The sequence below is a fragment of the Centruroides sculpturatus genome, unplaced genomic scaffold (genome assembly GCF_000671375.1).
Source record: "Centruroides sculpturatus isolate CEXI.00-Female unplaced genomic scaffold, Cexi_2.0 scaffold356, whole genome shotgun sequence".
NCBI lineage: Eukaryota > Metazoa > Arthropoda > Arachnida > Scorpiones > Buthidae > Centruroides > Centruroides sculpturatus.
In genome coordinates this window covers 454,537-466,957 of record NW_019384626.1, presented here as the reverse complement: position 1 = coordinate 466,957, position 12,421 = coordinate 454,537, and the positions used below count along the sequence as shown (strand labels likewise).

Genomic DNA, 12,421 nt, shown 5'->3' with positions numbered 1-12,421 from the left:
AGAATATATCCTGAGTTATCACAAAATTGTAACTATATGCAAATAGTGTGGATTTCTCGTAACTACCACTAGAGGGCCAGAAGCAGTTTAAAAGAGGATAAAATAATATGGTATGAAGAATTCATTATGGTTTTAATGTAAAAAGTGTCAGAACCTACAGGAAAAGGCTGGCACTTGATCTTTTTTAACTTTGTGGACTTTTCTACCCATTTTTACCTTGTTTTAGAAGTATTTTCTTCATTAGAAGTTTTTCTTCAAAGCAAAATTTTTAAAAAACTGTTACTTCTGTGGTGGTGTATAAAGGATTTAAAAAGATAGACTCGAAAAAAATTTTAAATTTTTTGTAAATAGTCTAAAAACTTCAATTAAGAAGTAAATATTTCTTGCTTATATTTATTAAGGTAACATTATTTACATTTTATGTATATTTAATTTGCTTCAAGAATGATTATTATATTGCATATAGAAAGATAAATTATAATTAGAAATAAATTAAAAATTTTAAATTTAAATAATTAACTTAAAAATTATAATTTAGAACAAATTAGCTCACCAGTATCAGTTCGAGAAGTTTCTTTATCTAAGTCTTTTATTATACCAGCTAAAACTATCATTTGGGATTCTCCCAGACTACATCTGTAATTAAATTATAAACAATTTGAATTTAATGTAATGAATTTTATTTTTTGAATTAATATAACTAAATTATGTTAACTGAAATTAAATAAAAACATTGATTAAATCATTGTAAACTTAAATTCAATCAGCATGACTTTAAATATACACATGTAATAATATTCAGAAAATACAAAAACTAATTTCATTATTCAATAAGCAGATTACAAAATTAGGTATTTTAGAAAATGTTTCATTCACTTCTGTACTTATATTATTTTAGTTTTATTTGTCTAAATTATGTATGTCTTATGCATACTACATTAACAGTTCAAAGATTACTGTATTGACTTATTTATAACTATTAAAACTGGGGAAATAGTGAAAATATAATTTAAAATAATTTTAGACACCTTTTAGTAATATAATAAATTGTATTTTCTCAATGAATAATGAAATATTTGCATTAAAAACAATTTCAAATATATTAGTAAAAATAACAATGCCTTTAAATAAAACCATACATGGAAAACATTGACTTTCTGAAAAAAATAAAATAAGAAAAATAAGTTATACTAATTTTGTGAAAAATTTTTGGAGATAGGAATTCTTATACCATTCTTTAAATTAAATTTAATCAATTACACAAATTTATCAAAAGCTGAAACTGATTTTGAGTGAACTGAATTATTTCTATCAAAGTATATAAATCACAAATTACATTACATAAACAGAAAATCTATTATAGCAAATAAAAATTTTAACATAAATGAATATTTAAAAAATAATTTTATTCCATTTTCATTGAAATGTCATCATTAAATTCATCACTAAAATTTAGAAAATTTTACAACACAGATGTGCTTCGTATGAAAACAGTACACAGAAAATGTAACAAATAACAAATTTAAATGACAACCAAGATCCATGAGTTCTGTTCTTCAAAGTTAATAACTGTTATTTTTTTATCTAATTTTACTAAAATTTTAATTTAATATAATGTAAACACCTTTGAAACCAACATATAATTTATTCATTACAAATATTTTTTGCTGGTTTTAATGGGCTTCTTCAGGCTTTCAAAGAATAACAATTTTATATTCTAATTTTCCATTAATAACTAATAAAAATTAAATTAACATTAAAGAATCAATGCAACAGTTACACTCAAACTAGATGGAATGTTCTCTATATTGATTGAATTTGAACTACAGTAGTACCTTAGGATTAATCCGTTCCAAAACTGAGATCGTATCATGAAAATGTCATAAGGTGAATCATTTTTTCCCCACACTCAAATTAAAGCTAAGTAGTACATTGAAAAAAAAAACTTTAGTAAGGAAAACACTGAAAAATGCATTTTGTAGTTGTAAATAACCATAATAGAATAATAATTGATTAAAAAAAAATGAAGTTTTATTTGCACTTTACCTTTCAGGATAGACAACGGTGGAGGTGTAAACTGGTGGTGAAGGAGAGGGAGAAGGGAAATGATACTAAAACTTAACTTACATAACATAATGTAACAATAGCTTAAAAATAACTTAACACTAATTTTTTAACTTTTCTGTTTTATATTTTTTTTAAATTTTTTATTCACTGCTTTTTGCTTTCTTTCCTTCACTTCCACCAGCACTTTCACTGGATAGAGGTCACTTGGTAAAGTATCTATCCAAAGAGGTTTGTCTTTGCCTATTTTTTAAAATGTTTCTAAAATGACTTAGGCAAATGCCATTACTCTGAGCAGCAATACAGCCAGTGTGAATCTTTTCAGGATGTTTCTTTCCAATAAAATCAGTCACTTTCTTTGTCATGGAAGGATCTCGCTCGATAAAGGAAATCTTGAGGTATTATCAGAAGATAATACCTCAAGATTTCCTTTATCGAGCGAGATCCTTCCATGAAGGAGCAAACACGTGGACTGAGACCAATGAACAGAAGTGAATAAAAAAATGGCGCTGTGCACTAATGTAACATCGTATGGTGAGTATTTGTTCGTACTGTGGAGCAAAAATATGTTCGTATTTCATGTCGTATCCTGAAAATTTCATATGCTGGAGCGTTCATATCCTGAGATACTACTGTATATGAATCATCATACCATTTAAGATTCCTTCCTACAAATTATATATAATCTAGAAAACATTACATACACAAAATCACACATACACATACACACAAAATCACAACCTATATGAAAACTGTAAGAATGCTATAAAACAGTATTTTATAGTGAGACCACCAAATGCAAAAAAAGATATTGATGTCTTTAAAATTTGAATGCATGAATGCTGAATTTTGGCTCTATGAAGGACTTATCACACACAATTGACACAGCAGAAGAAATTACATAGATGGATAAACATTGGTTATTTATTGTAAAAACAGTATGCATTTCAGACAGTCTACCTGTCCCTCTTCAGCCATGCTTGATACAAATTGAGTTACACACATCTAAAATACATGAGTACAAAAAGAGTGGTTACAAATATGATAACCTTCCTTCTATTGAAAGAAGGAAAGTTATCACATTTGTTAACAAACAGCATATGTTCAATGTATCAGGGTTGTTCTGGAAAATTTTAAAATATCGCCAACATTTAGCGTTTAAAATTTTTTTTGCCACCAGTTTTACTTACTAATTAATGCAGGTGCCAGTAGCCTTATTAGTTTGGCATCTGGAAAGCAAAAATAACATATTAAACTGTCATTTACAAAAAAGAGGGCAGACTTTTGGGTCTCTGATTCGAGCTAAACTTGGTAAGCACTTAGCCTTAAACATGTCTCCTTCTCCAAATAATACAACCCAATTTTCAAGCATTTCCAATAAATGGGCCTCTGTAAATCTAGTGTTTAGCATATGTCTTTAGAAGTTCCATATCCAACAGTGATGATAGCTGCATGAATAAGATGCTAAGCACTGGAATTTCGATTCTTCAAAATTTTGGTTTAGTTTTTTTTTATGTGTAACATTATTTTTTCCTCACATTTAAGCTTATGAAACAAGAAATTAAAAATTGTGACATCATTTCCTGTTTACAGAAAACACACACTATAGATTTAACTCTTAGGTTATTAAATAAAATTTTCTTCATATTTATTTTTAGATATAGTGGTATTGTGATGTCCAAAGTGTAACAAACATGAGCACATGAGAAAATTAATAAAACATGAATGTCCATAATATTAACAATTAAAAAAATAAACTGCTGCAACTTGCTACCCTATTTTCATATCACTTGTTTTTTTCATCCACATGCAGTAACGTCTGAAGCTTATTCACTTGTGAGGACTTAGTACATAAAATATGTGAAAATAAAATTTTTATTTAACAATGTAAAAGAATTAAATCTATAGAGGCTTGTTTTCGCTAAAGAGAAAATGATGTCACAAATTTTAATCTCTTGTTTTATAAGGTTTAAACATAAGGAATAACAATAATAATAATAATGATGATGTGGCAAAATAATAAAGTTACACATAAAATTAACTAAACCAAACCAAAACTCTGAACCTACATCATCTAGCTCATGCTTAGTGTCTTATTCACTTGGCTACTGCCAATCTGAGTTATGAAACTTCCAAAGATTTAGATTTTAAACACTAAAATTTTCAGAGGTCCAATTTTTGGAAATGCTTGAGAAGTGGGTCCTATTATTTGAATGATGAACTGTTTGTGTTAGGGCTACATGCTCACTAATTTCATTCGAATCGAAGACCCAAATGTTTGACCCTCCCCTTGCTAGCAATAGGAATAATTTTTTAATGAATAATTCCGAACAACACATTTGATTACAATGTTTAAACAGTATTTCACAGGTTCTGTCACATCAAAAGTTTTGTTTTTGTCTATTGGAAAATGATCAAAGTGGAAAAAGTCATCCCAAAAAATTCCCCAAAATTTCTGTCTGTCAATAAAAAATCCCAATCTGAAAATGCTAGGCGACATTACACAAAACTATCTTTGATTCTTGACGTCACTTCCTACTTTTCTTCCCAAACTTGCTGTGTGACATCATGAATTGCTAGATGTGTGGTGCACAAGACACTTATTGTATGGAGGCTCAACATTTTGCAGTTTTTCCTGAAGTATGATTTGTGATTCAATTTCATGCTGAATGTCAAAACAAGTGGACTAGGATTTTATCACCACTTGTTATTGCTAGTATTATATTTTTATCCCCACCTTAATAAAAATATTGCCAAGTGGCAATTTTGGTCCTATGCAGTGCAACCCCTGATGTATATATTAATTTTTTAAAATTAATTTAATTATTATTATTGTTTATAAAATAGACGGTATGTATTTTAGATGTCTGAAACTCACAATTTGTAACAAGCACAGGTGAAGAACAACAGATAATATTCAAAATGCATACCATTTTATTTTATACAATTAATAACCATTATTTACCCATCTCTGTAATTTCTCCTGTTGCATCAATAGTGTGTGATAAGTCCTTCATAGAGCCAAAACTGAGTGCTCATATATTCAATTATTGTAATAGAAGGACAAAAAAAACATATCACCAATCTTTAAAGTTTATCAATGACAACTTATAAATTTCTAATTCTTCCAACTGTCTAAGGTTAGCTGTGTTATGCACTACTCTTATAATTTTCAAAAATAACAATGTCTGAATTGTTTGGCATAGTTAGAATTCATAAAAAAGATTGGTCTTTAAGGCTGAAAAATTGTACATTCTTAAACTAAGCCTAGAAAAGTAATTACCTAAGTTACTATCAAGCATACAATGTAAAGCTAGTTATGTTATTAATAGCTCCTTAGAGGCATTTAAAGCATTAAAATTTATTTCTATAAAAAAAGATAAGATAAGATAGGGTGTTAAATACTATTTACATGATATCAAGCTAATATTACAGTATTTAGATGATTTAATAATTATTTGGAAAAGAAAAGGTAAAGTTCAGGAACTTATTAGTTCCTGAACTCTGTTAATCAAAATTCAGTAAAAGTGAGCATCAAATTAATGAGAGAGAATTGTGGAAGTACATATTTTCTTGACTTAAGTATGCACAGAAAAGGAGAGAAACTATAAAATAAAATTTTCCACACAAGTCATTAGTAATAAATACATTTATTCATTGGAAAACAATTGATACTGTGCTCACAAATTATCTGCTTTTATTGGAGTTATTTATAGTATTCAAATTTACTTTTTTATCAACATAATAGTTGGAATCTTGAATACTTTCTAGTATTAGAGTATTTGCAGACAGTTTTTGACCATCTCTACATAATGTACTTATTTACTTTATTTTGGTTACAATAATATTGCAAGATTACTTACACAAATGTAATTTATATAAATAACCATCTTACTCAATTGGAATAGAATGAAACAAAGCTGAACTCAGAACTTCAAATTATAAATCTTCCAAGAGCTTACAAATTCTATTTTTTTTTAATTAATTTTGTATGATAAAAAATAAACCAAATCAAATTTAAAATTTATTTGTAAATATCAATAGTTTAATATATCAAATATTTGAATATGTTTTCAGTAATGGGCTCAATCATTAGAAAAATTTGTTTTTACAAGTACATTCATTACATACATACCTTAAATAATTTCTGATGCAATTGTTGTCTGAATTCACAAGATAATTATTCATGAAGGCAAAAATTTTTGATGAAAGATTTATGTACTGTAAAAGAAGATGCAATAAATAAATCAAGTATTTTGAAATATTTTATTAACTGATGAATATTATTATACTTTTCATTCTATTTATTTTAAATAGACAACAAAATTACTTTTAACATTCAAACAAAATTGATTAAATTTTATAATAATTATTATAACAATGTAGTGCATTATTAAATATAACCATTTATAACTTGATAACGTTAATTAAAATGGTTTATTAGCTGTACGTATATTTAAAAAAATGTTTTTAAGTTAGAATTAGTTAAAATTAAAACATTTTAGCTATAAATGTCCATTAGAACTAATAAGACTTCTAACAGAACTGTCATGAAAAATTTTACTAAATTTTATCTTATTCAATATAAATCTCGTTTTAAAATTTCATTCTCAATTATTCTGCAAGTCAGATATCCAAATAAAAACTTTCTAACCTAAATAAAATAAATAAATTTAATTACTAAATTTTTATTTGAAATAGAAATCTTTTACATTTAACAAAAAATAATGCTTTTATGAGTTATAAACTATCATAAAAAAAAAACAGTCTTAAGAAATTAAATCTGATTTCTGCAAGCTTGTTTACTATACTTTACACATTCTGTAAATGAAGCCGTCAATTCAAAAAGGACCAAAGTCTGAAGAATCTAAATTTTCAGAAACTGCAAAACACTAAACTATTTTTATTAAATCTTTAGTTTATATCCAATTTCATTTCATATGCAAACAACTTTGAAACAAAATTTCATGTACAGCATTTGTGAGGCAAGCCAGGGATCATATCCTTTTTTTTCTTACTCTCCATTTGAAGAGTCATGACTAACAATTTCATTACTTAATATATTACTTAGGTACTCTTGTGCACTTTCAGATTAAACTAAAGTATTTATCATATAATGAACTTTGACAGCTTTAACAGGTACTCTAGCATCATAGAATCTAGCAGCATTCAAGTTTTGTGTCACATTATTCTGCAATAAATGAAAGCTGGTTTAAATTGATCCAATCATGAACATGCTGGCTCTAATCTTATATTCACAATGCTTATTATACTGTAACATTTTATACTTAGAAACCTGAAAGCTTTTCCCTCATTCTAACATTCTTCCTTGAAAAAAATTTCATTATTTTTCAAGAAAAGTATGTCAAAGCCTTAGAAATTAGCATTTGTTCAACTGCACAAAATGATTTTTCACAATATTCCATACAAGTTTCTAATTTTTCCCATCTTTTTCTGATTTTCTAAATGACAGCAAAGTCTGTTACAGGGAAAGTAATTATGATCCCATATTGAAAACTGTTATTTCACTGAGACCAACTTGAAAAAATTTGTTTGAACATGTAAAATACACAGTATTATTCTGATTCCAGGGCCAGAACACTTATCATTGAGTTAGCATCTATCATGCTCTGGCTACATATAAGTGGCACACCCAGAGAGGGTCCAAGGAACCCTGGACACCTCCAAAGAAAAAGAAAAAAAAAAAAAAAAAAGCACCAGAAAATTTTCCAAAAATCTTTTTCTAATTAAAATTCACTTTTTTTTATTTATGTTATATTGTGTCTTTTATGTCTATACTATTTATGAATTAGCAGTCACATAAAATGAGAATTTTATTGAATTGCCCTTAAAAAGATTTTTATTTGTTTAACCTGGATTCCCCAAGATTAAATCCCAAGTGCACCACTAACATATACATTGTAGATTTCCCTGTCTTTTCACTTGTAATCACAGAACAATAGAGCCAATATTGACATAAATATATTTCTTGTACAAAAAGAGAAACTGCAATTATTTTACAGATACAATTGTACCCTTAAAAAAATCACTTTACATGAAATAATTAGAAATTTTGTTTATGGGTCTCATTCTTATTTTCAATAGAAAAATAAATTACTTTAGAAATTACAATTACCTAATAATTTGATGGCAAAATAATGTAGTTGAGGTTTCTGTTATAAAGTTGTGTAATTAGATGTTGCTCAAAAAATTTTATTAAACTACAGAATAACTAATTTTTCTGGAATTTGTTTACGTGATTTTGTTACCACCAGATGATAAGTGAATGGTCACATGGACAATTCAATAAGTGTTGAAATCCTCATAAGGAGTCACTTATAATGTGGGTATTGATAAAATGTCGACTTTGACCCTTTTGAATTAACAAATTCAATTACACATTTCTGAACTGCAATATTCCATTCAATATTAAGTTACTAAAGAATTTATGCTTGGTAATGTTTCAAAACATTCTACTGAACTAAATGCTTTAACTACATACACACACACCATTTAGTTCAATTTCTGGTTTTTGATTCAATTAAAGAAACTGTGCAATTAATTACAATGGCATATTCTAATAATAATAATTTAATTTTTTGATTAAATTGTCAGATAAAATATATAAAGCTTTTTATAAACATTAGTATGATAAAAAAGGTAGTTGGTAAACTTATAAAATAAATCTCTAACTTACTCCATATGGTTCTCCCTTTTCTGGAATAAGAGACCCATTATCAATTACTTGTTGTTGTGTAGATTTTCCTGATGCAGGAACATTCTCAGAAACTGTTGGTAATGCAGGGATATTAGAAGTTGTTTCTGGTGGAGCTAAAGTTTCTTCAAACCAATGACCAAGAATTGGTTCACTATCATCATCTATAAAATATATATTGTTGACTATCACTTTGAAATTCACCTGTACTGATGAGAACTAGTAATAATAATAACACATACATTACACAAAAGTCTGAAAACATTAAGATTTCACAACAGCATATACATTACGCTACAGAAATGCTACCATATTAAATACATCACAGTCAGAAAATTCTTAAACACAGATACACACACAAACAACACATGAACAAAACTTTATTCTTCATTTACTTCACTCTAACCTCTACAATGATATCATAGTATTAAAATTCTTATTAGCAACTTACATTAACAATAGAGATATTGTAGTTGTTAATTTAAAAACAATTTTAGAAATTAAGAGTCAAGTCAAAAATTTTTTATGAAAGCAAGAAAATTTTACAATCTAAAAGCACTTGATGTTATTAAATTTTGTCAATTCATGTTTTTGTACTAAGAGTATCTATTTTGTTTTCATTTCCCTATACACTAATATATGTTTATAGGTATGGTAGTTATCCAGCAAGGACAACTGTAGAGTAAGCAAATTCAGCTTCTTTTGAATTGTTCCCAAAAACTTGTGCTAGGTATTTGAATACAAACTCAAACAGTAACAAACAAGCCAATTTGAGTTCCAAAAACTAATGCCATATTCTGCCAGCAGAAATTTTACTCTCATTACAATAATACAGAGACCATATCATTTAGTGCTCTGACTTCTCAAGAAAGTTTATTACTCTAATTAATTACTTACTTCAATCTCTAATTATCAGCATGTTAATCAACATTTTTCAAATATTTGATATTAGTCACAATTATATGGAAAACACTAACAATTTTAGAAAATTAATGTTAATAATCAACTAATTAATATATGCTACTTTATTAAATAGTTAAAAAACTACCAAATTAAGTTTACATTTTTTTGTTCTAATTATTACAAGCAAATGTACCTTCTTCTTCACTACTATCTTCAGAAGAACTAAAATCATCTTCATAATATGTATTAGAATCAGAAGTACTAAGAACATCACCATCAACTGGATGTTTTTGTATTCTCTTTAACATGCAAGCCTAAAACAACAAAAAAAAATTATAATAGTGAGGTTGTGGCCAAAGTTTTCAACGCGAAAATGTGAATGTTGGACGTTCAGCACTGCCTTCCTGTAAGCCCAGAAGTTTGACAATGGCATTTGGAATGTCAAGCATAATTCCACTGACATTCCAAATGCCATTGTCAAACTTCTAGGCTTACGAGAGGGCAGTGCTGAACATCCGACATTCACATTTTCATGTTGAAAACTTTGGCCACAACCTCACTAATAATAATCAAGGGACTTGGTGGAACACCGACATATCTCACATTAGGAAGTTTATGAGAAAAAGGAGGATTTGTGTTTCAATTCACCAGTATTTTAATATGTAACATTTTACAGTATTAATGTAAATGTACAATCCACAGAAAATGCAAATGAATCATGAAAGTTATGTAGAAGACAGACTGGCAATACCTCACATCCAAATTTGTTAATAACTTGTTTTCATAGTTTGTGAGATATGCTGTTTTCCACTGCTACTCAATTCTTCAATAATATTTAAAATAAATTTGAACAGTATATGACATTCATAATTCTTACCTTTCTGTAACAAACTGAAGCTAAGCTAAACAATAAATTAGTTATATTTATAGAGTTGGTAAGCTTGTGTACTCTATGCCAAGCAGTATGTTGTGCAGTTATGTCTGTCATTATAAAAGTTGTATGCTGTATCTGTGAGTCAACAAGAGAATTAATTAATGCAGAACCAGTTTCAACTCTCAAGTCTTCTAATAATGATGTTATCAATGATAAAGCATGGCTTGCCAGAGCCACTGAAAGCACTCCAAAACCTTGCTGACTAAAAATAATTTTAAAAAATTATTTTGATAAAATTAATAGTGTAAGTTATAATTAATAAATCCTACATTTTCATTGCTGACTGTTTTGCTGCTGTTTGATCTTTAACTTTTGCAGGTGTCTGGTCAGGTGTTGCTTTTCCACGAGATTGTTCTTTCCCTTTTTCTATAAGAGTTCCAGGATTTATGTTAATTGTATATTGTAAACCACTTAGCAACAACCATGATCCAATCATGTGTAGATTTTGAAGTGGCTATAAAAAAATAAGTATTGCATGTGTATATTTATTTGTGATATTTTCAAATAGAAATCTAATTATACCAAAATATTTTATATTTTAAACTTAATATAATATAATACAAATAAAAATAAAGATTAAAAAATGTACTATTAAATTTCATTATAAAACTTACATGTCCACTTGCTCTTGTTGAAGACTTTATAGCAGCAGCTACAGCATTATATATTTCCAACTAAAGTTTAAAAAAATTGTTAAACTAAAATTTTTTAAACTCCACAGTTATGATTTTAGCACTACTCAGGTAATTAAATTTTTTAGCTATTTTCAAAAAATATAAAATACTATTAAACCTCAGTTTGAAAACAATAGAATAATTCTAAATTTAAAAAAATAGTATTAAGTACTATAACACAAATTGTACCTGCACTTAAATTTCAAATACAAAATTAGTAGTTTTTTAATACTATAAGAAGAAAGTAAGGGGAAAAACCCACATTAGTTTATTTTGTAAACATTAGTAGTTTTACTCAGTTATATTTCAGTTATAAGTTCTACTCAAGTTTTGTAATATTTGACATATGTCAAATATTACAAAATATTATTGATATTATATATCAATAATGCTAACAAAGAAGAATTTAATATTACTTAATACTTAAATAATTCAAAATTAATAGAAAAACTTACACTTGTTTCAACAATTTTACCAACATAATTTTCACTTTCATCATCTTTATAAACTGCTGCATTTTTTGCAGGAGGATTTCCAACAACACTTAAAATACTTGATGATACTGCAACAGTTACTGATGCATATAAACAACTTAATGTGATGTTCATCAATTTCTTCAATCTTTCTGATATTAATGGCTCTAGTACAGGAAGACTAAGTGCTTGCCAAATAATTGAAATATCATTTTTTACAGATTTATACCTATACAAAAAGAGAATGTGCTATATACAAATACACATATTTATACTTTATGAACATAAAATATAAATTTAATCTTAAATTTATTTAAAATTAATATATTAGCATGAAAACAAAAAAAAATACATACCCTCCACTTACAACCAATGCTTCAGTTACTGTTGTAGGAATTGAAAGATTTTTCCCAGATAATACTTCATGTAACTGTGTAACATAATGTTGCATTGAAGGTAAAGACAAACACATATCTAACAAAATATCTCCTCCACCCAGCTGCTGAAGACTAACCATGTTCTTAGCAATAAGAAGGGACTGTTATTAAAAATACATTTTTGTTAAGTAGCAGTCATAGTAATGATTTTTTTATTTACATCTATTTTACTTTATACAAATGCAATTGGTAATTAGAATGTGAAATTGATAAACACTTAT

At 27.3% G+C, this 12,421-nt stretch overlaps 1 protein-coding gene across 1 annotated transcript in view; it reads right to left on the bottom strand.

The window, feature by feature from the left end:
- Positions 1 to 12,421, bottom strand: part of LOC111625635 (E3 ubiquitin-protein ligase UBR4-like) — a gene marked incomplete at its 3' end in the record, with an annotated part of 184,449 nt that overhangs the window by 149,697 nt on the left and 22,331 nt on the right. The window contains exons 6-14 of the mRNA XM_023368838.1: positions 12,120 to 12,301; positions 11,746 to 11,992; positions 11,231 to 11,290; positions 10,886 to 11,070; positions 10,560 to 10,818; positions 9,876 to 9,996; positions 8,762 to 8,943; positions 6,200 to 6,285; positions 554 to 636 (exon numbers count right to left, since the gene is read on the bottom strand). Of these exons, the coding sequence (XP_023224606.1) occupies positions 554 to 636; positions 6,200 to 6,285; positions 8,762 to 8,943; positions 9,876 to 9,996; positions 10,560 to 10,818; positions 10,886 to 11,070; positions 11,231 to 11,290; positions 11,746 to 11,992; positions 12,120 to 12,301 (1,405 nt within the window). The remainder of the gene's footprint in view (positions 1 to 553; positions 637 to 6,199; positions 6,286 to 8,761; positions 8,944 to 9,875; positions 9,997 to 10,559; positions 10,819 to 10,885; positions 11,071 to 11,230; positions 11,291 to 11,745; positions 11,993 to 12,119; positions 12,302 to 12,421) is intronic.